The sequence below is a fragment of the Pongo pygmaeus genome, chromosome 3 (assembly GCF_028885625.2).
Source record: "Pongo pygmaeus isolate AG05252 chromosome 3, NHGRI_mPonPyg2-v2.0_pri, whole genome shotgun sequence".
Lineage (NCBI taxonomy): Eukaryota > Metazoa > Chordata > Mammalia > Primates > Hominidae > Pongo > Pongo pygmaeus.
In genome coordinates this window covers 198,498,691-198,526,293 of record NC_072376.2, presented here as the reverse complement: position 1 = coordinate 198,526,293, position 27,603 = coordinate 198,498,691, and the positions used below count along the sequence as shown (strand labels likewise).

Here is a 27,603-nt window from a genome sequence, read left to right as displayed (position 1 = left end):
AAATTGTTTTTCCCAAGTGCTGCCTTTTGACTTCAGTTGCAATGAACATATTGTTATTTTTCCTTCAAACACGAAGGCATAAAACCTTGGCACTCTCACTGATTAACACTTTTTTTTTGCTTTAGACGGAGTCTTGCTCTGTCGCCAGGCTGGAGTGCAGTGGTGCGATCTCAGCTCACTGCAACCTCCGCCTCCCAGGTTCAAGCGATTCTCCTGCCTCAGCCTCCTGAGTTGCTGAGCCACCCCCAGCTAATTTTTGTATTTTTAGTAGAGCCACCACGCCCAGCTAATTTTTGTATTTTTAGTAGAGACGGGGTTTCACCGTGTTGGCCAGGATGGTCTTGATCTCCTGACCTTGTGATCCGCCTGCCTCGGCCTCCCAAAGTGTTGGGATTACAGTGTGAGCCATCGCACCCAGCCTGATTAACATTTTTCTTCGATGTCTGTATCATGTCCTGTCTGTTCTTCAAAACACGTTACTCATTTTCACTGCCATCACTCTAATCCATGCCTTTATCACATCACTTTTGCATTACTAAAATAAGCTTTTAGCTAGAAAAAGCTGATGAAACACTGACTTAAGATTATATGTTATGTGGTTTGTTACTTAAGTCACGTCTCACATATTTTTAGTTTGCTTTACTTCCCTAATAAGTTAAAAGAAAGCCCCTGAGAGCAAGGACCATATGAAGCTTTTGCATTGGTTACGGCATTCAGGCTGACGGGAAGCCATACATGGGTGTCACTCAGTATGTGTGATTCATCAGTGACTGCAAAAATGGCAAAACTAAACTCATCTAATCTTAAAGGGCTATGAAAATTAAAATGACTATGTAGAACACAAAAAAATTACATACAAGATGTTTTATGTGAGACATGTTATAGGTATTTTGTCGTTGTTGTTGTTTAGGGACAGATCTCACCCTGTAACCCAGGCTGGAAATCAGTGGTACAATCATAGCTCACTGCACCCTCCCTCCTCAGCCTCCTGAGTAGCTAAGACTACAGGCGTGTATCACCACACCCACCTAATTTTTTATTTTTTGTAGAGACAAGTTCTCCTTATGTTGCCCAGGCTGGTCTTGAGCTTCTGGGCTCAAGTGAACCTCCCACCTCAGCCTCCCAGAGTGCTGGGATTACGGGCGAGTCACCATGCCTGGCTGATCTTTCTATAACGTTTATGACTTCAAAAATGGTAAGACAGCTGATTCCCATTATTCACGGAAGTTATATATTACAAAGTTGAGGCAAACACTGAAACATTTTGCCAAGGGGAAATACAAGTTTAGGTTCCCATGCGCCGCTGGTCACAAAAATCATACGTAACCTTGTTTTATGTGTTTATACTTAAAGACACCTTATTTAATATATATTTGCTGATCATTAACACTGAGCTCATGGCCCAGGCCTGAAGACAGCTGATGTGACACATGTATTTTCCACAAGGCATGTCTTAGCCCTCCTGTGCTGAGGAATAGCACTCTGCTTGGGGGGGCCATGTTAATTGGCAATGATTGTGCCTTGGATAAACTGCATTGTCCACTGCACAAAGTGGGGCCTTTTTAAACAGCAGAATTACTGTAGCACGAAGTAAATACATGAACAGGATGCTTGTTTACAGGATGAGGCCAAAATGAAAAGGCAGGGTAAGTGTCACCTTGTTCCACTGCAGCTAGGGACGTGTGTCAGACAACTTGCGTCTGTCATTGCTCTGTGTGTGTCCAAGGACCTTAAAGTGGTTACAAATAATGTTTGGCAGTGAAGCCAGTTTACAGATATGTAATCTGTGAATGAGATCAACTGTAGTTTATTATGGATTGATAAAATCTCTGATATTCAGGAGGAGCAGAAAAGCAAAGAATTTATGACACGGTAGACTTTGTTAAATTTTATTTAAGGGCTTGAAATTTGCATTTAAGGCAGCCGTAAGTTTTTATTAATTGCATTATACGACTCCAACAAGCCTGTCCGGCCACCCCCACGGTGCTTTGCATGTTCAAGATTTCACCCGAACTGATGAAACCCTTTCCCAAATGTTTTGTAGGTTCCCTGTGCTTTTTAGATGCACTTTCCCTTCTCGCTCATTCTTACATTCAACAGAAACTTGCTAAACACCTTCTCTGTCCTGGGCACTGTACCAGGTGTGGATGATAAGCTCTCCTTGCAGCGCTTGATTCTCTTGCAGCCTTGCACCTTGGGGGTATTTGGTAAATGCCGCCTCAACACAAAGGATGCCACATATTTTACAGAATAAAATGGAACGGGAGCAGTCGCCCAGTTAATTGAGATTTCAACACCAATCCTTGAGACAAGTTTTCACTGTTTTTAGTGTCCAATTATTACCATTATGGACTCACTCGTCTTGTATCATCCTCCACAATTTTTCTCATACATTTAAAATACAAAATAAGGTCTTAAAAAGATGTAAGATGCCAACAGGTGAGGCTTTAGGGGAGAAAATACCTAAAGATGATTGGGGTGGGGGTGGTGGTGGTGAAGGAGGGCTGCGCCTAGGAGAGAGCTGTGTGGGAAATGGGGCTGATGAGAAATGCCTGGGGCGGGTACCCGAGAGTCGGACGCTCAATTCCAAGTTGTCACTTTTAGGTAAACCAGACCTTCCAGCATGACGCAGCTCTGCACAATGATGGTATGGCGTGAGGGTAGGTTAGTGAGGGAAGTACTGCCTGTTCTCCCGCCAGATCCCAGCACTCTGTTAGAGGCTGAGGGTTCTAGGAATTCATGGTGAGTTAAGTAGCTGCGGTGAGGAACTAGCTCAGCAGGGCCTGGGGCAACGTGCATTCGAGGTAACCTTAGCAGGAAGCGGGAGGGCTGACATCTGGGTCACATGCAGAATGTAGATAATGTGCACTATGTAATAAATGTCCAAGCCTCTTCCCTCCCCATTCCATGCCAGGGTTAAAGACAGAACACAATTACACTTCTTGGTTGGGTTGGGAGGACGCACTGTTCTTTCTGTCAGGTCTTCCTCCTCCTAAACTTGGGCCCTGCTTTGAGATACACTCCATCAAAGTACTTGCCTACTACTAGCCTGCCCTGCTTTTATTCCCTATCAGCAATATAATTTGGATCACTTAGAATGAAAAGCAACAGGAGGACAATAGATCCAGGAGGCCTCTTAACTGCACATGTGCTACCTGGCCTCGAGCATAAGGATGGAGAGGTACCTTCTTTTTAGCCCTTTAGACTTTATTGGCCTAGATATCTACCAGATGAGGTCAGATGTGATCCTGGATTTTATAAAACTCAGACTTTGGTAACTGTGGTAAAAGCAACACAGCCAATTTTTAGCTGGGGAGGCAGGAGTGAGTCGGTGGAAGGGCTTGGTAAGCAAGGTAAAGAACAGGAGGTACAGAGACCAACCCCCACCACCCAACCACCTGTTAGAAAACACAGAGAAGACATTTGCCTGCCTTTCAAGCTTTGCCAAGGATACAGGGACTTGCTTCCTCCAGATTAGTCACAATCCAGGAGACTATAGCAACTGCTTGGTCTTTTCCTGGTCCAAAAGTGTGAACTTTCCAACCTGATATTCTAAGTATTTTCCTCTGGCTCACAAATCTCGGAGGGGCAAATCCAAAACTGACTTCCTGTAGGTCTTGATAAATTGTTACAGAAGTACTGGAGGATGCTTTCTATACCCATGTTTCTAATTCTGGTTATTTTCTTTCAAAGTCTCCATCTCCTACCACTCCCTCCCCCCATTTCATTTCCCTTCTATTCCTTCTCAAGCAAGATGTATTGTCTTAAACAAATTATCTAACAATGGCATTTCACCTTTTCTCCCCAACTTAAGCATCTTTCAGGGAAAGTTCCTATCTATTTTCCCTTCCACGGGGCCTAAGAGGTATTAAATACTAGCTTGATAACTGATGCTATGGACTGAATGTTTGCGTCCCTTCAAAATTCATCCGTTGAAATCTGAACCCCCAAAGTGGTGGTGTTTGGAGGAGGGGCATTTGGGAGGTAATTGGGTCATGAGGCTAGAGCCCTCATGAATGGGATTAGTGAGTTTATAAAAGGGACTACAGAGCGCTCTGTCGCTATTTCTGCCATGTAAGGATACAAGAAGTCAGTAGCTTACAATCCAGAAGAGGGCCCTCATCAGAACCTGACCACAGTGTCACCTTGATCTTGGACCTCCAGCCTACAGAACTGAGAAATAAGTTTCTGTTGCTTATAAGCCATCAGTCTACAGTACTTTGTTATAGTGGCTTGAACTAAGACAACTGATTTTCTTTTTCTTTTTTTTTTTTTTGAGACAGGGTCTTGCCCTGTCACTTAGGATGGATGTGGTGGCGTGCCATCTCAGCTCACTGCAACCTCTGCCTCTCGGGTTCAAGTGATTCTGATGCCTCAGCCTCCCGAGTAGTTGGGATTACAGGTGTGCGCCACCACACCCAGCTAATTTTTTGTATTTTTATTAGAGATGGGGTTTCACCGGGTTGGCCAGGCTGGTCTCAAACTCCTGGCCTGAAGTGATACGCCCACCTCTGCCTCCCAAAGTGCTGGGATGACAGGTGTGAGCCACTGCACCTGGCCTTGATTTTCAATGAATACTCTCTACTTATCATAAAATTCTACGTGTCAGTTATCTAAAGGGATGAAAACAGAGAATTTCCTAATCATGGAAAATTCTCCAGATTGTGATTGTGATTTAAAACTTTTAGCAGAATCTCAGAATTTCTAAAGACTGCAGGAAAGTGCCTAAGACAAGGCAGGATTATGAAAGCCATTATCATTTTCTAGCCTACAGTAACACTGGATAAGATAGAATATGACCTGCCTAAGTTTGAAAACCGGAATTTAAGCATTGTACGTTCTCATATAATACATACTCAATATAACATCTGGCATTTAGAAGCTTGGCCACTGACTGATACATGAATCATGCTAGAAAATATGCATTTTTGATCTTTTAAAAATGCATTTTACAGTTAATAAGAGTTCAATAAAATAGAAAGCGTGCATTAAGTGGTCTTTATTGATGTTTCACATTCAGTTATTATCAATTCTTCAGTTAATTGTACGAGTATGATAAATTATTTTCTATTTGCTGTGGGAATTTAAATGTAAAAGAAATACAAAATACATGTGTGGTTTAATGAACACTCAATGAAGCATCTTTTCTGAGGTATTCCTTTCAGTCTGGTTTATCCCAGATCTTTTTACTTCCCCTAGGAATAGTCTATTAAACCACACAATGGATCTGTGAACTTGTGGATCAAGTTCACTGTAAATCTGTGAACTTGTGTTTTAATTACATTAGACATATTTTTTGATCTCATCATACAACACCAATACAAAAGCACCGCCCATGCCTCTCAGCACATTGGACCAGGCACCTTTGAAGAAGGCCTTGGCTCCTTCATCTTTTGCAATCTTCCTCCAGCAGTCAACTGTCCCCGTGTACATAATATCGGCTGTGGAAACAAATGCTGGTGAGGGCTCCGTAATGCTGGAGGAAAGAGACTTTTCCTCTGAAACATATCTGTACACACTGTTACCAGTTTTATAAAATCAGGGTCATCTGGGCATGGAGTCCCAGCTCCATGCAACATTCCACTGGACATCTCCTTCCTTGCTTAACTGGCAGGCTGGGTCTCCTGTCATTCCTACTCCATTAGCTCAAGGTCAGTGAAGAACTGGAGCAATTAACCAAGGAATTCATAGACTGCCCAACTGCGAAACAAGAAGGGCGCAGTGGAGCAGGAGTATTATGCTATGCGGTTACCTTTTTTTATGGAGGACCAAACTGAGGCCTAGCCTCAGACGACCCAGCACAAGTTATGCAGTTAAAATAAAAGGCTGTAACCATTAGTTGAAACATACGCAACTGCTAACATTGGACTGTTTTTGACTTTTAAAGTGGCAATTTCATATGGTTCAACCTATAGAAGCCAAAACTTTTTTTCTTTTTTTGTTGTTTTTTGTTTGTTTTTGTTTATCTTTTATTTATTTATTTATTTTTTATTATTATTATACTTTAAGTTTTAGGGTACATGTGCACAATGTGCAGGTTAGTTACATATGTATACATGTGCCATGCTGGTGTGCTGCACCCATTAACTCATCATTTAGCATTAGGTATAACTCCTAATGCTATCCCTGCCCCCTCCCCCCACCCCGCAACAGTCCCCAGAGTGTGATGTTCCCCTTCCTGTCTCCATGTGTTCTCATTGTTCAATTCCCATCTATGAGTGAGAACATGCGGTGTTTGGTTTTTTGTCCTTGTGATAGTTTACTGAGAATGATGATTTCCAATTTCATCCATGTCCCTATAAAGGACATGAACTCATCATTTTTTATGGAAGCCAAAACTTTTTCTGGCACAACAGATTGCTTCAGGCCATCTCTACCCAGCTAAACACCCCATCCCACTAACATCTGTAACTAGGAGGGAAGCAAGAGGTCTTTGTAAGAAGTAGCTGACTACTTCTTTTCCCTAGCTTTTGCACCCAGGCTCTAAAGGAAGAGTGCCTAGGGTCTCTATAATGCTAGATGCCTAGTTAAATTCACATCTAAATATCTTACTATTCATGTTCTTATCATCTCTTTAATAAAATGGAAAATACTTTTCCCTAATAGGATAGTTGAGAATGTTAGGGAGAATTAATACAATCTTTTTTCCCTAAGTTCTTATCAAATACTTTTGAAAATTAATTGCCAGTAAGGAAGATTGAAAGGAGCTCTGTAAAACATTCTCCTCGGGCAAAAACAAGCAAGTTTAGATGAGCAGAGCACAAGCTTACCCCCTTTCCGGCCGGACTGCATCATCATCCTACGACGAACAGTGTCAAAGGGGTAGGACACCAGCCCTGCGACTGCCGTCACACTCTGGGCAATCATCCAGCTCACAAAAATGTGCACGTTCTTGGGGTCAGGCAGCATCCCTGTGGACAGAGCCAAGAAGCCGAATGGCTATGAAGTGACTGTCCTCAGCAGAAAGCAGGTAGAGGGAGAGAGGCCACCGCACCTCCAGCTCCACACTCTGACCTTGCGGGGAACCTGCCCCTGTGCAGGTGCTTCACATATGACCAGGCAGACAGCAAAGGTGGCTGCTGCCCTCTCCAGACCCCGGAGGGCCAGTGCTCAGCTTGTATGCAGGGCATTGGAAGTGGCTTCAAGTTAAACTCAGTAACTGCTATGGCTGTGTCTAGAGGGAGACAGGCTCCCCCTTCCTCCTCTCTGAATAACTAAAGGCCAGAGTTTATTTCAGTAGAGGACACAAAGAATGCTTTAGCTATTAATTTATGCACACCACCTCCTCATTCAGAAGCCTCAATTATCCCAGAGACTAGAAAAAAACAAGATCAATAAATATCCAATCCTTTGTGAGTTACAGATCCTGCAGGATCCTCTTTTCACACCACCCTCCTTCTCCCCGATACCCCTCTCTCACCCTTGGCAGTATCATAGACTCCGAAGTAGGCAGCTCTATAGATAATGATGCCTTGGACAGAGACGTTGAAACCCTGGTAGAGCCCCCTCAGGCCATCAGACTTGAAGATCTTGATGATACAGTCACCCAGACCATGGAACTCACGCTGGGCGGCGCCCTTGCCCACGTCGGCAGCCAACCTGGTCCTAGCAAAGTCCAGCGGGTAGACAAAGCAAAGGGAGGTGGCCCCAGCGGCCCCACCGGACGCCAGGTTACCAGCAAAGTAGCGCCAGAACTGCTTATGCCGATCCACACCCCCTAAGAAGAGCTGCTTGTACTTGTCCTTGAAGGCGAAGTTGAGAGCTTGGGTGGGGAAGTAACGGATCACGTTGGCCAGGTTACCCCTCCAGAAGGAGAGGAAGCCCTGCTCCTTAGGGATTCTCACCACACAATCAATGATCCCTTTGTACTGCTTCTCAGCACTGATCTGTTTGCTGGCATGCTGGACCTGGTGGAGCGGAGGGTGGGTGACAGAGGACACGCAGGGCAGAGAGAAGGGAAGAGGACAGGAGAAAAAAGAAGGTTTGCACTTCCTAGTTTTTTTTTTTTTCATTTTTTAAAAATTATTATTATACTTTAAGTTTTAGGATACATGTGCACAACGTGCAGGTTAGTTACATATGTATACATGTGCCATGCTGGTGTGCTGCACCCATTAACTCGTCATTTAGCATTAGGTATATCTCCTAATGCTATCCCTCCCCCCTCCCCCTACCCCACAACAGTCCCCAGAGTGTGATGTTCCCCTTCCTGTCTCCATGTGTTCTCATTGTTCAATTCCCATCTATGAGTGAGAACATGCGGTGTTTGGTTTTTTGTCCTTGTGATAGTTTACTGAGAATGATGATTTCCAGTTTCATCCATGTCCCTACAAAGGACACGAACTCATCCTTTTTTATGGCTGCATAGTATTCCATGGTGTATATGTGCCACATTTTCTTAATCCAGTCTATCATTGTTGGACATTTGGGTTGGTTCCAAGTCTTTGCTATTGTGAATAGTGCCGCAATAAACATACGTGTGCATGTGTCTTTATAGCAGCATGATGTATAGTCCTTTGGGTATATACCCAGTAATGGGATGGCTGGGTCAAATGGTATTTCTAGTTCTAGATCCCTGAGGAATCGCCACACTGACTTCCACAATGGTTGAACTAATTTACAGTCCCACCAACAGTGTAAAAGTGTTCCTATTTCTCCACATCCTCTCCAGCACCTGTTGTTACCTGACTTTTTAATGACTGCCATTCTAGAAAAAAAGGATGAGGAAATCAAATGGATACTGAGGACGTGTAAATGGATACTGTTATCCATGGTAGTTACTGGATAACAACCCAAAATAATCCAATGTTGCTTCAATTATTAGGGTATTTGAGGGAAAAGGTGTTGCCCCAAATAAACTGAAAAGGTGATTGAATTGTATAAAGCTAGCCATTTATTTATTTCACTTTCCCTAGGTTTGAGAACTGTATGAGGGGCTTACTGGGGGACAGAAATGAGTAACACTCCCTGCTTCAAAGGGCTTTGGATTTAACAGACATGATGGCCAAAAAATGACAATTTCTCAGTGTCACTCTGATCACCCTGGAGATGAGGATCTCTACTAGATGCTCTACTAGAGGAAGGAGAATAAATCCACTAAACATTAGGGCTCCAAAGTTTTCAAGCAGATAATCCAAGTAATCAATTATTGAGGGTTTGCTGCCGTTGTGAGCAATTTGTGGAGGTTCTGTTGTTAGCAATTTTGACTCCCAAATTGGGCTCTTCCTCCTTGAGGGGCCCTGACCTTTTGGGCAGGTGGAGGAAAACACGAGAGGATGATAAACCATTCAGCGACCAGGTAGGGGAGGAAAAGATTTGGAGACAGGATGATCTGAGTTTATTCCGAAAATTGTTTCTTAATATTTCAAAACCTCAGCTTCATCTGTAAAATGGAGAATAACTCTCTCACGGAGGTTACATAAAGATGAAGGCGTCAGCCTACATACAGCGTTGTGCATGAGATACGATAAGGGAATTCTTGGGTGATGATTATTTTGATGCTTTTATTGTAAAGGTGCGTGCGCATTAGACGGTGCCAAAAATACTGGCAATCACTAGGTGCCTCCGGGCCTGAGTGCACGCCCGTGCTGTCACGGGCGCAGGATCTGGCACACGTAAACCGGCTCCGGGTGGGTTTCCATATATAGACACCCGAACGCAGGACGCCACCCGACACCAGGAATCTGCGACTGACGCTGGACCTGTCTCTACGCAGAGGGCACCTTCTTCCCCCGCGGGCGGGCGGGCGCCCGGGCCTGTGGCCTGGCGCAGATTTTCCGCGGCGCCCCGCGCCCTGCAGCTCGCGCCGCATCGCGCGCCCCGCCCGGCCCGCCGCGCCCGCGCCAGCCCCTTGCACCGCGCAGTCCTCACCTGCAGCAGCAGTTTGACCCTCTCGATGGGGGCGACCGCGGTCTTGGAGACGGCAGCGGCGACGCCCCCGGCCAGGAAGTCCTTTAGGAAGCTCCAAGCGTGATCACCCATGGTGACAGCTCGACGCTCTCAGCCCGCAGGCAGCCCGCTCGCGCTCTCGCCCACGCCCGGCCTGGCACCGCCGCGCAGTCCCCGACACTGCGCGACGCTAGGGGGCCGCCGCCTCGCCAGCAGTCGCCCTTATATCCCCGCCGGGCTCTCGCGAGAGGAGGCGGGTCGCGGCCGGCGCTCGCGCCGCGCATTGGTTGGGCAGGTGCGGGGCGCCCCCTCCTCCCAGCTGCAGAGGGCATCGGGGGCGAAGGCGCTTCCGGGAGCGGGGCTGGGCCGGGGGCTGTCCCTGCAACTTGGGACGTTTAAAGGGCACATTCATGTTATCTGTCCCGCCGAGCCCAGGGAACACCGTGTCACCGCGGCATGTGGGCCGCGTATTTATAGCACAGGCAGCCTTAGGCCGGGGCGAAGGCGGGGCAGACACCGGGCCGCTGCGGCCGGTGGAGAGTTCTTGACCCTCCGGCCTGCACGGGCCGCGCTCAGGCCCAGGGATTTCGAGCCCAGGGATTTCCTTCTTGCATCTGAAGGCGCCCCCACCAGAGCTCACTGCCTGGATATGGGCCTCTTTAGAGCCGTGCGCTCCCTGGAATAAATGGCAATCCTCTCGAATAGATACTAAGGTCACCTGATGCTGTGATTGCCTCATAGACTCTGACAACCTGCTGCCTCTCATTTCTTTTCATTCAATCGTTCGTTCATTCATTCATTCTGCTGTTACATATTGATGTGTCTGGCACTCAGTGCCCACAGGAAAGACCTGGTGCATGGGGCCACTAGGTGAATTCATACTTGTTTTGCAAAACTCTGTGACTCTAAAACATAGGACACTTCTTTTGTAAGCCCCTAAAGTGTTCAATGTACCACTCTGCTCTCAGCGGAATTTCAGCACGTATCAGGGCAGAATGTTCTGTCAGCCGGTGCCTTCTTGAGGGTCAGTGCTGTCAGCCTTCCAGAGAAGATCCAGTCCTTGGCTTTATTTGCCTCTTTTTAATGGCATCTGGGGTTGAGGAAATGCTATTTAATCCCAGGAAATTGACTGCAATTAATTTCTTAAAATACATAAATCTGAGCTTTAATTTTCCTTAGCTTGTTTTTTAGGCAGTTCGTGTAACCATACAGGTTTTCAAATACAACTGTTCTTTCCCCTGACTGCAATTAGTTTTTAACTTTAAACTCTTTACTCAATTATCTTCCCATGTTTGCTAATTTTCATTTGTACCTTTAACAAAGTTTATTCATTGTTTTTATAAGCTTTTTTTTTTTTTTAATGTTTGCTGACATCATGTTAGAGGTTTATGGAGCTGCAGCTGTGTGTCACCCTGGGCCTGGAGACTTTGATATAGCAGAAGTCACTAAGGTTCAAGGGCCACAGAGGGCATGCGTTTATCTAAGAGTGGGGCAGGCTAGAGTTCCGAAATCCAGGTAAGCAGAATGAAAGCTAGAAACTAGTGCAAAGTTGCCAGAGGTCAGAGCAGACAGAAGTCAAGAACTCGGAAGAGACAAACAGATAAACCATGTATGTGTTCATTCAACAGACTCTTGTTGAGTATTTACTGTGTACCAAGAACTAAGTATAGCCCTGTGGATTGAGTATAAGTAGACATGGCCTGTCTCCAAAGACTTTACAGTTCAGTGTATTCGTCACTTGCTCCACTTTATCAAAACTTCACTTACCGATTTCCATGGATCAGCATAATCCACACAGTAAACGTTTTTAATTATACTAGCATACTGTATCCCATCCTGTAATATAGAGCAGTTGCTTTTAAACCTCCATTTTCCTTTTAATTGTGCATTAGAATTGTGTCTTATTTTTATGATGAAAAATAGGCCGGGTGAGGTGGCTCATGCCTGTAATCCCAGCATTTTGGGAGGCTGAGGCTGGCAGATTACCTAGGTCAGGAGTTCGAGACCAGCCTGGCCAACATGGCAAAACCCCATCTCTACTAAAAATACAAAAATTAGCCAGGCGTGAGATGGCTCGTGCCTGGAATCCCAGCAGCTCAGGGCGCTGAGGCATGAGACCCTCGAGAGGCAGAGGTCATGGTGATCTGAGATCACTCCACTGCACTTCAGACTGGGCGACAGAGAAAGACTCTGACTCAAAAAAAAAAAAAAAGAAAGAAAAGAAAACTAACACTGCTATATTGAAACTTACACAAACTTCATTTTCTCCTCTAAGTTTTTTCTTCTCATATATTTCCCAAATGGAATGGATAGATTTAAAATTTTTAAAGTTTTGTAGCTTTTGCTACATATTGACAAATTGCTTCAGAAATACCAACCCACCAGTTATATAGATGGGCTTTCTCTCACACTCTCCTCCAACACTGGCTTTAAAAAAATAGAGAGTTAGTTATTTGTGAGTTATTTATGAGTTTTAGTTTGTATTTACTTAATTACTATGAAGCTGTATATATTCCATATGATTCAGTTTAATTTGACAGTTTGACAAGGTTTCCCTTTTGTATAAACTTTTAATCTTCCTTGACTACTGCTGGAGTGAAAGCAGAGTATTTATATTAACAACAATTCTTTATATATTTGGGGCAATAAATATGTGTTGAATGTTTTTCATTTTGTTGTTTTCCTTTTGATATTTATTATATCATTCTATTAGTGTTATGAACAGATCTATAGTATGATGATGATCTGCTTCATGTTCTGATGTAAATGTATCTCTTTTATAGATATAGCAGTCTATTTACTCTAGTACATATATCAGTTTTTTTCTTCTACTTTGAGTAGCTATTTTTAAAATGTCTAACACTACGTTTTATATTGTATGGAGGTATGGGTCTAATTTCACTTTTCTCCATATCATGCTTGGGTATCCCAATACTAATTCTTAAGTAGATATTTTCTTCTCTCCATTATTTGTCTTATATTACTAAGTCTAGTTTGTTATATATTAAGTTCTCATAATAGCTTTAATTTATGAAATATCCACACTATGACATATTTATTTGATCTTCATTTTTAAAAAATAGGCTGATATATGATTCTACAATCACTTAAAAAATACAGTTTTATCTGCTTATATGTCTGGATTTATTTTTACTATCAAGTTGTTCAATTGTTTAAACATCACCGGAAGATTTTAAATAGATATTTAAATTAAATTAAATATTAATTAATATATGAATTCAGGAAGTATCATCTTTGTTACACTTAATTTTACCAATCAGAGTTTTTGATATTTTCTAAGTGGGAGATATATTTCTCCTTGGCTACTCTCCAGTTATCCTGTTCTATAGAAGGAGTCATAGCTGGAATCCTTGACAAGAGGTTTTTCATGGAAACTCATACACTGTCCTCTGCTTCCATGGACTTTCTCAGAAAAGAGAGGCCTCAGATGCCCTCGGGAGCATGAGCTGCCTGTGGTCACAAGATCCTGGTATCACTTACACAGGCAGGGGAGAGAATGGCGCTCGGCAGAACATGTGTCCACCCGCCCAACCCAGTACTTAGTGGCTTTCTTCCAGCAGGAGAATGGACAAGGCATCTAGGAGATGAGAAGAAACTCTGCTTTCAATCGTGGATGGGATCTTGGATGCTGGTGGGAACAGGGCCACGTAGAAATGAGAGCAGGGTGGAAAGTTAGCCTTTTGGAATTTTAGTGGAAGCTCTTATAGACTTAGTCTCTTACCAGACTGGGAATAGAGAATGGAAGTTGCTAAAGAGTAAGAGTCACAAGAAATAAAGAAAAACAATAAAGGATGTGCTAATGGTGGTGATAACATAATGCCTGAGTGCAGGTGTACATTTAAAGTATTAGGAATTAGAACACACTACTACTATTTGTTCACATGGTAAATTTCAGCATTAAGCAAAGAGGATCAAGATATTTATATATTTATTTGTTTATTTATTTTAGAGACAGCATCTTGCTTTGTCACCCTGGATGGAGCACAGTGGCACAATCACAGATCACTGAAACGATGCACTCCTAGGCACAAGGGATCCTCCTGCTTCAGCCTCCTGAGTAGCTGAGTCTACAGGCACATACCATCACGCCTGGATATATATATTTTTTAATTTGTAGGTTTTGCTGTGGTCTCCTGGTTTTGCTATGTTGCCCAGGCTATGTGGAGAAGCTTACATGCCAGGAACAGACATAGTTGTGGTGCCTACAGGCAATTCCAATGCAGCCTGGCAAGGACAAGGACCCAAGGGGGGTTCTGGTTGTACTTCCAGCAGAGTGACTTTCAGTGTGTTGCCTCCACCAGAACTTGTACTTTTTACGTTTTACAAATATTCATGAAACAAAAAGTTTTGTTAGAAGGATTTGGCGCCTCATTATTTAAAGGAGGTGATTTGAGGGGGTAGAGGAGCCCTTGAGTCATAGAAAAGACAGAGGGACTTCTCCTAAAAGGCACTCTGCTTTGGGGGAAACTGATTAAGGTTGGCCTCTTGCTTGCTGGAGGCAGGGAGGCCTGGGGGACCCTGTAGCTCACCCTAATAAACACAGGCAGACCCTGTGCACTTCCCAAAGACAGATTCAGAACTTTCTTTTCCCACTTCCAATCTTAGCACCTCTCCTTACTTTGTTGAAGAGTCCAACAAGCATACTGAGTATCATACAACACAATGAAGCTAATGTTTATGCTTGTGTAATAATGCCTTCTGACCATAACCACACACCTTCCAGGCTGGCATCTTCCAGTTTTGCCCACAGGCAACCTCTGTGAATAAAACCGTTACTCACCTGGAGCTGACTGGGTCCATTTTATAAACACATTTTGAACTAGTGTTTTGTGTTTCACATATCCTATCAATCATTTTTAAAAACACATGCTTTATTTCTATTATTATTAAAATCAGTAGGCAACAAATGTTATCAGAGACTATTTTTTATCATCTGTACTACTGAAGAACAATATTTTGCTATTTTAATGAATGAGGGTTTTTTCCATATGCGTTCTTTTACCTCATGACATTTTCCTCATAGTCGGCTAGACATTCTTTGTCACTGCTACAGGAAAAAGAAAACATTCAGGAAGCAGAGGAAATAAGAGTCTATTCTCGGCATTAGAATTTCCAAAGGAAGAGAAAAAACTCAAGTCCAGTGGACTTCGTAGAATACTTGAGGGAAAACAAAAAGCTTTCTGCACACAGCCGGTCACAGTGGCTCATGCTTGTAATCCCAGCACTTTGGGAGGCTGAGGCGGGCAGATCACCTGAGGTCAGGAGTTCGAGACCAGCCTGACCAACAGGGAGAAACCCCATCTCTACTAAAAATACAAAATTAGCGGGGTGTGGTGGCGGATGCCTGTAATCCCAGCTACTCGGGAGGCTGAGGCAGGAGAATCACTTGAACCCGGGAGGCGGAGGTTGTGGTGAGCGGGACCGCCCACTGCACTCCAGCCTGGGCAACAAGAGCAAAACTCCATCTCCATAAAAACAAAAAACAAAAAACTTCCTGCTCAGCTACTCTTCCAAAGATTACATGAAGTTTTCCCAAACCTGGAGAGAAAGGAAGAAAGTTAGAGAGAAAGCAAAGAATGAGAGGCTCGTGTGGATCCCTGGGAAGGAGGGGCCTGTATTCTGCGCAGCCCAGGGAGGCACAGACGCAGGGCAAGAAATGGCCGGGCGGCGTTTCAGCACACAGGTCAGAGGCAGCCTTGCAGGGTTGATCCAAGTGCAATAAGGGAGACGGAGAACAAATCCCTGGTACCTGAGGGATTTGCTTGTGTCCATAGGCCACAAAATGAAGGCAGCCTGCTGGAGTGAACGTCCCTAGAGAGCCCCGTTCAGTTTCTCCTGCTCTCGTGTCTCCACTGCGGTGCAGGAGCAGCGGAATAACGTTTCCTTTTCAAGGCCACCACAGTTAGCTGACAGCAAGCCAGCCCTGAAGCCTCAGGGCTGGAAGTAAGGAAAGTGTGACCTTGATAGAACACCTTTGATGGAGCACAGACTGAAGACCAGAAGCGAATGCGGGCCAGGCTGCCGGTGCCAGCACGGCCAGATAAAGATCCGGACCATGCGCCCCTCTCCTCGCCTTCTTAGTCATCCATGGGACAGCAGTGGAGAGAAACGGGGACCCGGATTATTTCCACCGCTTGACAGAATGGAGTCTGAATAGAAATTAAGTTGCCTTGCCCAGCTAAGCTTGCGGACCAATATTTGTACTTACTGCATTCTTTTCTTATTTTCGAAAAACAATATAACTGAAGACATCAGAATTTTGGAAACTCATTACTGTTCCTTGCTAGAGCAAGCACATTTCTTTAAGAAAGAGACTGAGATTTAACTGGGGGTGTGTGTGTGTGTGTGTGTGTTCGCGCGCGTGCATTTGGGGGGTGCACTTCAGGGTGGTTTTCTCTATAAATCTTTGTGAAATTGGCTTATGAAGCCGGGCGCGGTGGCTCACACCTGTAATCTCAGCACTTTGGAAGGCTGAGGTGGGCGGATTGCCTGAGCTCAGGAGTTGGAGACCAGCTTGGGCAACGTGGCAAAACCCCATCTCTAAAAACAAAAATACAAAAATTATCCGGGCATGGTAGTGCGCCTGTAGTCCCAGCTACTTGGGCTACTTGGGCTACTTGTGGGGGCTGAGGCGGGAGAATCACTTGAGCCCAGGAGATGGAGGCTGCAGTGAGCCGTGTTCACGCCACTGTACTCCTGCGTGACAGATGGAGACCCCATCTCTCAAAAAAGAAAAAAAAAAAGCTTATGAATTGTGAATTTATATTAAATAGCTAAACTAAGTACAGCAACTGACTCCTTTAATGTATAAACTTTAGGCCTTCAACACAACACACTGGTCTTTCAGTAACCACTTGTTGAATGAATAGGAAAATAATGCACTTTAATTTCTAGGTCAATGGTTCTCAGATTTCTCCAATGAGGGAGCACCTGGATCCCGCCATCATTTTTGTGCAGCACTATGAATGTAGGTATATGGAATTTCATCATATAAATGAAGAGTAGTTATACTAGCAGAAATGTGATCTTCTGTTATGTGTCTGCCTGCCATATAAAACAATGGTCATTTTAATGGTGGATTTATCCATTTCTCCCTTGAGGTCTGTTGAATTTTCCTTTATACATTTCAAGCCTTTTGTTTTTAAAGGCATACAAGGGCCAGGCGCCGTAAGCCTGTAATCTCAGCACTTTGGGAGGCGGAAGCAGGTGGATCCCTTGAGGTCAGGAGTTTGAGACCAGCCTGGCCAATATGGTGAAACCCCATCTCTACCAAAAATACAAAAATTAGCCAGGCATGGTGGCAGGCACCCTTAAATCCCAGCTACTCCGGAGGCTGAGGCAGGAGAATTGCTTGAACCCAGGAGGCGGAGGTTGCAGTGAGCCAAGATCCTGTCACTGCACTCCAGCCTGGGTGACAAAGTGAGACCCTGTCTCAAAATAAATAAATAAATAGGCCGGGCACATTGGCTCATTCCTGTAATCCCAGCACTTTGGGAGGCCAAGGTGGGCAGATCACTTGAGGTCAGGGGTTCGAGACCAGCCTGGCCAACATGGTAAAACCTCGTCTCTACTAAAAATACAAAAATCAGCTGGGTGTGGTGGTGCATGCCTGTAGTCCCAACTACCAGGGAGGCTGAGGCAGGAGAATTGCCTGCATCTGGGACGTGGAGGTTGCAGTGAGCCAAGATAGCACCACTGCACTCCCACCTGGGCTACAGAGTGAGATTCCATCTCAAATTAATTAATTAATTAATTAAAAATAAAAGCATACAATATTTGAATTGTTATATCTTGTTGGTGAATTTAACTTTTTATCATTAAGTTGTGGCCCTCTTTATCTGTAGTAATACCTTTTGCCTTAAAGTCTTCCCCCGCCCACACACAAATTAATAGAGCTATTTGTTTTCCTTTGGTTTGTATTTGCCTAGTTCATATTTTTCTAACCCTTTACTTTCAACCATTCTGTATAAGTATATCCCCTGTAAACCTCTATGTTTTCCTTTCCTTTTTTTTTTTTAGATGGAGTCTCGCTCTGTCGCCCAGGCTGGAGTACAGTGCTGTGACCTCGGCTCACTTCAACCTCTTCCTCCTAGGTTCAAGCAATTCTCCTGCCTCAGCCTCAGCCTCCTGAGTGGCTGGGATTACAGGCACCCGCGACCACACCTGGCTAATTTTTGTAGTTTTAGTAGAGACGGGGTTTCACCATGTTGGCCAGGCTGGTCTTGAACCCCTGACCTCAGGTGATCTGCCCGCCTCAGCCTCCCAAAGTGCTGGGATTACAGGAATGTGTCACGTGCTCAGAAAAATTCTCATTATTTTAACTATAGAGTTTGGATCCATTTTCATTTATTATTACCACTGATATTGTTTAATTTTTATTTTGAAATAATTATAGAGTCAAAAGAAGTTGCAAAGGAATGACTGCCCATATTTTAAAATTTTATTTCTGCCACTTTATTTTACACTTTTTATTTGTCCTCCTTCTACAGTCCTTGAAATTCATCATTTCCATTGCTTATTTACCATAACTATGCCAACTATTACATGTGTTTCTGAATTACATGTTAAAGGGCTAATGACACCACAATTGTTATTAATTATTTTAGGTGGCTACTATTTTTCCAGGTTCCAAGGAGGCCAAGTTTCCCCCTCTTGGCTTATTTAGGCACTGAGTGTCTCTCAGGACTGTGATACCAGTTTATACACAGTTGCAGACAACACTGAAGTCAAATTAACAGTTCAATGTGCATAGCTTGCCGTGGAGAAGCTCAGCTCTGGAAGAAATGCTTGCATTTCATAACATTATTCAATGTGGCCACTAGAGGGAGGTCACACATAGCTATTCTCAGAATAGTATTCAAAGTTTCTAATTTTTATCAAAGATCTGTCAATAGCACACAAAATTAAGGGAAAAAACCCAAACCCTTTCTACTTTTAAGAAGACATATAGTGAAGTCTTAAAATAATAGGGAAAATAATTAAGCCAAAGCAGAGATTTTCAAATGGGGAAAATGAAGCAAGACCCAAGTATATGCTGCTGCAAGAAATGCACTTGAACTATGAAGACACACACAGGTCAAAAGTAAAAAGATAGGCTGGGTGGGGTGGCTCATGCCTGTAATCCCAGCCCTTGAAGAGGCCAAGACAGGAGGATTGCTTGGGGCCAGGGGATGGAAAGCAACCTGGGCAACACAGTGAGTCCCCCTGCCTCTACACACACACACAAAAAGGAATGAACTCTTTTTGGGGAGGGGGGTGTTTCTTTTAAAAATTGTGGTAAAATACACATAATATTAAACTGACCTTTTTTTTTTTTTTTTCAATTTTTTTTTGAGACAGGGACTTGCTGTTGCCCAGGCTGGAGTACAGTGGTGTGATCACAGCTCACTGCAGCCTCAACCTACTGGGCTCAAGCAATCCTCCACCTCAGCCTCTCCGGTAGCTGGGACGACACGCATGCTCCACTATACCTGGCTAATTTTTATTCATTTATATTTTTTGTAGAGATGGGGTCTCGCTATGTTGCCTTGGCTGGTTTTGAACTCTTGGGCTCAACAATCTTCCCGCCTTGGCCTCTCAAAATGCTGGGATTACAGGCATGAGCAACCATGTCTGGCTGAAATTGACCATTTCAACTTTTTTTTTTTTTTTTTGAGAAGGAGTCTCACTCTGTCGCCCAGGTTGGAGTGCAGTGGCATGATCTCGGCTCACTGCAACCTCCACCTCCCAGGTTCAAGCAATTCTCCAGCCTCAGCCTCCCAAGTAGCTGGGATTATAGGTGTGTGCCATCATGCCTGGCTAATTTTTGTATTTTCAGTAGAGACAGGGTTTTACTATGTTGGCCAGGCTGATCTCGAATTCCTGACCTCAAGTGATCTGCCCACCTCGGCCTCCCAAAGTGCTGGGATTATAGGCATGAGCCACCGCACCTGGCCCCATTTTAACAATTTTTAAGTGTACATTACAGCAGTGTTAAGTACATTCACATTGTTGTACAATCCTCAGAACTCTTTTTATCTTGCAAAATTGAAACTCTGTACTCATTAAATAATCCCTTATTCCCCTATCCCTCCACCCCTGACAAGCACCATTCCATTTTCTGTCTCCATGAATTTGATTTCTCTAGGTATCTCATATAAGAGGATATGCAGTATGTAATTTTGGGGCCTGGCATATTTCACTTAGCCTAATGTCCTTAAGGTTCATTCTATATGTTGCAGCATATGTTGGAATTCCCTTTTCTTTTAAGGTTGAATGTACTATCTTATGTATGTACCGCATTCTGTTTATTCATACATCCATCAGTGGACACTGTGTTGCTTCTACCTTTTGGCTGTTGTGAATAATCCTGCCTATGCATGTGGGTGACAAAGATCTCTCTGAGATTTTTTTTTTGAGACAGAGTCTCGCTCTTTCGCCCAGGCCGGACTGCAGTGGCGCTATCTCGGCTCGGTGTAAGCTCCGCCTGCTGGGTTCACGCCATTCTCCTGCCTCAGCCTCCCTAGTAGCTGGGACTACAGGCACCCACCACCACGCCCGGCCAATTTTTTGTATTTTTAGTAGAGACAGAGTTTCACCGTGTTAGCCAGGATGGTCTCGATCTCCTGACCTCGTGATCTGCCCGCCTCGGCCCCCCAAACTGCTGGGATTATAGGCGTGAACCACCGTGCCTGGCCTAATTTTTTAAATATTTTTAGTAGAGACGGGGTTTCACCGTGTTAGCCAGGGTAGTCTCGATCTCCTGATCTTGTGATCCGCCCGCTTCGGACTCCCAAAATGCTGGGATTACAGGCGTCAGCCACCGCGCCCGGCCGAGATCTTGCTTTCAATTCTTTTGGTTATATACCCAGAAGTGGAATTACTGGATCATATAATTCTATGTTCAATTTTGGAGAAACCCCCATACTGTGTTCCATAGTGGCTGTACCATTACACATTCACCAACAGCACATAAGGATTCCAATTTCTCCACATCTTTACCAACCCATTATTTTCTATTTTTTGATAGTAGCAATCCTAATGGGTGTCAAATGGTAGTTAAATTAGTACTACCTTGTCTAATGTAAAAATTATTTCTAATTGGGATTGCATTAAATTACAAGACTAATTTAAGGAGCATTTGTATTTTTATAATATTCAATGTTTCTTTCCAAAAAAAAAAAAACAGATGTCCTTGTTGCTTTTATTCAGAGATGTTTTCTTTTATGGTGCTATTTTAAATAGTATATCTTCTTCTATTATATTTCTCCAAAGGAGTTGTTTGTATACAGAAAGACTTTTTTTTAATACTTGAATTGAGTCATCTTAAAGAAGTCTGACATTATTGTTGCAACAGTTTTTCAATTGATTCCTTTGAGTTTTCCAGTTCAGAAATCAAATAACCTGTAAATAATGACCATTTTTACTTCTTTATAATTTGTGTTCCTTGGTTTTTTCTTTTGTGTAATTGCATCAGCCAATATCCCCAGAATAATTTTAAATAATAGTGGAGATACTGATAGCCTATATTTGTCCTCACTTTAGTTGTAATATTTTTAGTGTTTCCTCATTAAATATGATATTAGTTTTTAGCTATACATGGTTTCTTTGTGTGGCCATACCTTTAAAACTATTGATTTTATTCTCTTTTCTTAACCTTTTTTTAAATTGAGAATGGATTTTACACAATTTTTTTTTAAAATTATAAAATTAACCATAAAAAATTGACGAATTGGACTTCATTGAATTTTTATTTATCAAGTACACTCTACATCAGTTTGCTGGGACCATTATAACAGAACACCATAGAGTGGGAGACTTAAACACCACATTTATTTTCTCACAGTTCTGGAAGCTAGAAGTCCAAGATCAAAATGTTGGCAGATTTGGTTTCCCCTGAGGCCTCTCTGCTTAACTTGCGGATGGCTGCCTTCGCTCTGTTTTCGTGGTCTGCCTTCCCTGCCTGTCTGGGTTCTAATCTCTTCTTATAAGGGCCCCAATCATATTAGGGCCCACTCCAACAACCCATTTTAACTTAATTGCCTCCAAAGATAGTCACTTTCTGAGATACTGGGGATTTGGGCTTCAATAGACGGATTTTAAGGGGACACAATTCAGTTCATAATACACCATTCAGAGTGAAAAGGCAAACTACTGCAAACCAAAAATAAAATTTAACTACCCCTCCTCCTCCAACCTTGGGGGCCTTCCTCTTTGGCCAGGGCACTTTTAACCTGAAAGAGTGGTTCAGGCCATGACAAGAAGTGAGGCTTCGACCCCTCCACCATTAACATCAACCTAAAGTCTGATAAGAAACATTTAGTCTGTTTCCTCTAAAGCCTGCTACCTGGAGGCTTTATCTGCATGATAAAACCTAGGTCTCCACAACCCCTTATCATAACCATTCCTTTCTGTAGATAATAACTCTTTCAACCAATTGCCAATGAAAATAGGTTTATTTATTTATTGTTATTATTACTTGAGACAGGGGCTCGCGCTGTAGCCCAGGCTGAGTGCAGTGGCACGATCTCTGCTCATTGCAGCCCTGGCTCTGGGTTCAAGCAATTCTCCTGCCTCAGCCTCCTGAGTAGCTGGGACCATAGGGTGCGCCATCACACCCAGCTAATTTTTGTATTTTTAGTAGAGACAGGGTTTTGCCATGTTGGCCAGGCTGGTCTGGCACTCTTGGCCTCGAGTGATCCACCCGAGTCAGCCTCCCAATGTACTGGCATTACAGGCGTGAGCCGCCACCAGGAACGGTCACCAATCAGAGTATGTTTAAATCTACCTATGACCTGGAAGCCACTCTCCTCCTTCCAGTTGTCCTGCTCTTCCAGATAGAACTAATATAAACCTTACACGTATTGGTTGATGTATTATGTTATGTCTCCCTAAAATGTATAAAAGCGAGCTGTACCCCGACCACCTTTGTACATGTCGCTAGGACCGCCTGCGGCTGTGTCTTGGGTGTGGCCTTAACCATGACAAAATAAACTTTCTAAATTGATTGCGACTTGTCTCAGATACTTTTTGGTTTATACTACAGGTGATCAGAAAAGACAAGTAACCTAATCTAAAAATAAATCAGGATTGAACAGAAACGTAGGCTTCACAAAGGAGATCACACCCATAGTTAATAAGCATTTGGAAAGGTGTTCAACATCATTACTCACCAGGGAAATGCAGATTATTAGGTTGAAACATAGGAAATTGCCGGCCGGGAGCGGTGGCTCATACCTGTAATCCCAGCACCTTGGGAGGCTGAGGCGGGCGGATCACCTGAGGTCAGGAGTTTGAGACTAGCCTGGCCAACATGGTGAAACCCCGTCTCTACTAAAAATACAAATACAAAATTAGCTGGGCATGGTGGCGCGGGCCTGTAGTCTCAGCTACTCGGGAGGCTGAGGCAGAAGAATCGCTTGAACCCGGGAGGTGGAGGTTGCAGTGAGCCGCGATCTAGCCATTGCACTCCAGCCTGGGCAAAAAGAGCGAAACTCCATCTCAAAAATAAATAAAATAAATAAATAAATAAATTGCCAATAAAGGACAGGCGCAGTGGCTCACGCCTGTAATCCCAGCACTTTGGGAGGCCCTGGGAGGCCCAGGCAGGCGGATCACCTGAGGTCAGGAGTTCGTGACCGGCCTGGCCTGCATGATGAAACTCAGTTTCTACTAAAAATACAAAAATCAGTTGGGTGTGGTGGTGGACGCCTGTAGCCCCAGCTACTCGAGAGGCGGAGGCAGGAGAATCACTTGAACCCAGGAGGCGGAGATTGCAGTGAGCTGAGATCGCACCACTGCACTCCATCCTCAGTGACACAGCGAGACTGTCAAAGAAGAAAGAAAAGGGGCCGGGCGCGGTGGCTCACGCCTGTAATCCCAGCACTTTGGGAGGCCGAGGCGGGTGGATCACAAGGTCGGGAGATCGAGACCATCCTGGCTAACATGGTGAAACCCCGTCTCTACTAAAAATACAAAAAATAAACAAATAAATAAAAAGCCAGGCGTGGTGGTGGGCGCCTGTAGTCCCAGCTACTCAGGAGGCTGAGGCAGGAGAACGGCGGGAACCCGGGAGGCGGAGCTTGCAGTGAGCCGAGAGAGCGCCACTGCACTCCAGCCTGGGTGACAGAGCAAGACACCGTCAAAAAAAAAAAAAAAAAAAAAAGAGAGAGAGAGAGAAGGAATTGTCAATAAGCCCCAAAGTGCCCCATTAACAGCAATATCACATGAATCAACCTAAACAAGAACAGTGAGATACCACTACACACTCCGGAATGCTAAAATTAAAACAGACAGAACGCCAAGTGCTGGTAAGAACGCGGAACAACTGGAATTCTCCCACATTGCTGGGAGAAAAATAGAATGGTACTTTGGAAAGCCGTTTGGTGGTGTACACTAAGGCTAAACATGCGCCTACCATCCGCCAAGTCCACTCAGATACAAACGGGACATTTAACCTGAGTAGCAGACAAAGGCGTCATAGGGACATACTAACTAGAACGGCCTCGTGCAGGGACCTGTTTAACTGTTCTCCGCGAGCCGCATAAAGAGGTGTGCATTCAGCGCTCAGTATTTATTTCCAGGGAGCGGTAGAAAGCGTTGCTCAGGCAGCGCCCGCGGCCTAACTCGGCCACCCCAAGCTCTGACCTGCCGAGCGGGGAGTGAAGCGATTTGACTTAGAAAGAATTGAGCGTCCTGCAAATTAACTCCTTTCTTGCAGCTTCCTTCCCCTGCCAGGCCCATTTCTGGGGTTCAGAGAACCCCGATATCTCTGGGTGAAGAAGACCTCGCAGGCGCAGTCCCCCACCAGGCCACCAGCCGCGATGCGCGGGGTGCGTCGGAGTCCCGGCGCCGAGGGCCAGGCGAGGCTGGCGACTCCCGGGTGCGGTGGAAGTCGGTCCCCTCCGCTGGCGCCTCCTCCCCGCCTCTGCTGCGCTCTTCCCCGGGCTTCCGAGGAAGCGTCGCGGGGAGGGGGCGCTGAGCGCTCGTCCCGGGGCCGGGGAAAGCCTCCACCACGCGGCTAGTGCCACCTCGCAGCTCCTCCGGGAACAGTAAAGTGGACTCCAAGGCTGTGGGTAGCGCCACGAGCGCTCTGAACTAGGGGCGGGGGTGGGAGTGCGGGGAGGCGGGAGGGAAACCGGTGCTGGCCAGAGCGGCGGAGCTTTCCAGGCCGAATCTCCGCAAGGGGAGGCCGCGGGGCTCACGCCTGGAATCCTGACAGTTCGGGTGGCCGAGGCGGGAGGATCTCTTGAGCTCAGGAGTTCGAGACCATCCTGGCCAACATGGCGAGACCCCATCTTTACAAAAAATACAAAAAAAAAATTAGCCGGGCGTGGTGGCGGGCGCCTGTAGTCCCAACTACTCGGGAAGCTGAGGCAGGAGAATGGCGTGAATCCGGGAGGCGGAGTTTGCAGTGAGCGGAGATCACGCCATTGCACTCCAGCCTGGGCGACAAGAGAGAGACTGTGTCTCAATACATGAATAAATAATAAAATAAAATAAAGTAAATCTTAGTGGCGCCTTCTCAACCTAACCCCCAGTCCGACCCGCAGCACACATCCCGGACACAGAACGCCCGCACTTTCCCGAGGGTCTTCCAAGCCCTGGGTCGGGCTGGACCGTGGGTTCCGGAGCGTCCGCGCCCCCTTCCGCCCTCCCGCACCCTCAGTCCCGCCTCAGGGCCCCGAAGCCGCTCTGGGCGCGCAGCCCATCCCCAGGCGACTGGAGCCCCGGCCCCGACCCCTCATCGCCGCAGTCCAGGAGACCGCAGGAGAGGGGGGCTCGTGGGGCGGGGACAGCCTGGCGGGGCCTCTGCAGCCCGGGAGCCTCCTTTGAACTCGCCGAACCCAACTCCCAACCCGCCCTTACCACTGCCCAGAGGCTCGCGCGCTGGGTTTCTGAGCCTCCCACCCTGAAGGACACCGATCTCCCCCCGACATAACTCAGCAACTGCCTGGTCTGGGCTCCGGACAGCACCGAGCCAGTTACCTGCAGGAGCTCGCGGAGTCCTTTCGGCACGCGTGGCGCGGGCGCGGTCCTCACCGCGGTGCCGGGAGCTGAGTGCTCCGGCCGGTCAGAGGCCTCGTCCTCCGGGGCTTCTCCCTGCCTAGGCGCTACCCCCAGGCGCCTCCAGTTGGGTCCTAGTCGCAGCCTCCGCAAGAGTGCTGCTTCCAGAAGCCCCACCGTGCAGGCCTCAGTGTAAAATGGTTCAGCATTTAAAATCACCAGGCACTCAGCCATAAAAAGGAACAAAATCTTGACCTTAGCCGCAACATGGATGCAACTAGAGGCCATGTCCTAAGCCAATTAGCACAGGAACAGAAAATCAGATCCTGCATGTTCTCACTTGTAAGCTGGAGCTAAAGGTTGGGAACCTATGGACACACAGATGGGAACAGTGAGCACTAGGGCTCCAAAAGGGGCAAGCGGGGGAGGGGCCAACAGCTGAAAAACGACCTATCGGGTACCATGTTCACTATTTGGTTAATGGGTCCAATAAAAGCCCAAACCTCAGCATCATGCAATATACCCAGGTAACAAACCTGCACATGTATCCCTGAATCTAAAATTAGAAAAAAAAAAAAAAAAATCAATCGGCCGGGCGCGGTGGCTCACCCCTGTAAGCCCAGCATTTTGGGAGGCGGCGAATTGCGAGGTCAGGGGTTCCAGACCAGCCTGGCCAACATGGTAAAACCCTGTCTCTACTGAAAATACAAAAAAATTAGCCGGGTGTGGTGGCGGGGGCCTGTAAGCCCAGCTACTTGGGAGGCTGAGGCAGAAGAATAGCTTGAATCCCGGAGGCAGAGGTTGCAGTGAGCCAAGATCGTGCCCCTGCACTCCAGCTGGGCGACAGAGTGAGACTCTGTAAAAAAAAAAAAAAAAAAAAAAAAATCATCAGGCATTGGACTTGGCACCAGTGCTGGTGGGAGGAAATACACCTTCATCTCGGTCTGCATTCCTTTGAGGTGTTACTTTCCTGCTTGAAGGCCTGTAGGGTGTCTCCCTATTTTCTACAGAATGTGTCTTATTTCCTCCATACCTCTGCTCACATTCTATTTTTAATTTTTTTATTATTTATTTTTTTGAGAGGGAGCCTTGCTCTGTCGTCCAGGCTGGAGTGCAGCAGCACGATCTCAGCTCACTACAACTTCTGCCTCCAGAGTTCAAGCGATTCTCCTGCCTTAGCCTCCAGAGTAGCTGGGATTACAGGGACCCGCCACCACGCCCAGCTAATTTTTGTATTTTTAGTAGAGACGAGGCTTCGTCATGGTGGTCAGGCTGGTCTCGAACTCCTGACCTCAGGTGATCTGCCCACCTCGGCCTCCCAAAGTGTTGGGATTACAGGCGTGAGCCACCGTGCCTGGCCCCACCTCATTTTAATGGTAAAACACCACCACAAAGTGAACATGGGATATATGTTATATATATGTATGTTGCCAAGACCAGCTCCGTTGGAGAGACCCTAACCCAGCAGCGCTAGAGGAATTAAAGACACACACACAGAAATATAGAGGTGTGAAGTGGGAAATCAGGGATCTCACAGCCTTCAGAGCTGAGAGCCCCGAACAGAGATTTACCCACGTATTTATTAACAGTAAGCCGGTCATTAGCATTGTTTCTATAGATATTAAATTGACTAAAAGTATCCCTTATGGGAAAAGAAGGGATAGGCCGAATTAAAGGAATAGTTTGGGCTAGTTAACTGCAGCAGTAGCA

At 45.5% G+C, this 27,603-nt stretch overlaps 1 protein-coding gene across 1 annotated transcript; it reads right to left on the bottom strand.

Moving 5' to 3' along the window:
- Positions 1–4,984: 4,984 nt before the first annotated feature.
- On the bottom strand, positions 4,985–10,145 carry SLC25A4 (solute carrier family 25 member 4). Its single transcript, XM_054484158.2, has 4 exons — positions 9,871–10,145; positions 7,421–7,907; positions 6,771–6,911; positions 4,985–5,441 (listed from the first exon to the last, which is right to left on the bottom strand). The coding sequence occupies exons 1-4, from the start codon at positions 9,979–9,981 to the stop codon at positions 5,284–5,286; spliced, it is 897 nt and encodes a 298-aa protein (XP_054340133.1). The 5' UTR covers positions 9,982–10,145; the 3' UTR covers positions 4,985–5,283.
- Between the last annotated feature and the right edge of the window lie 17,458 nt (positions 10,146–27,603).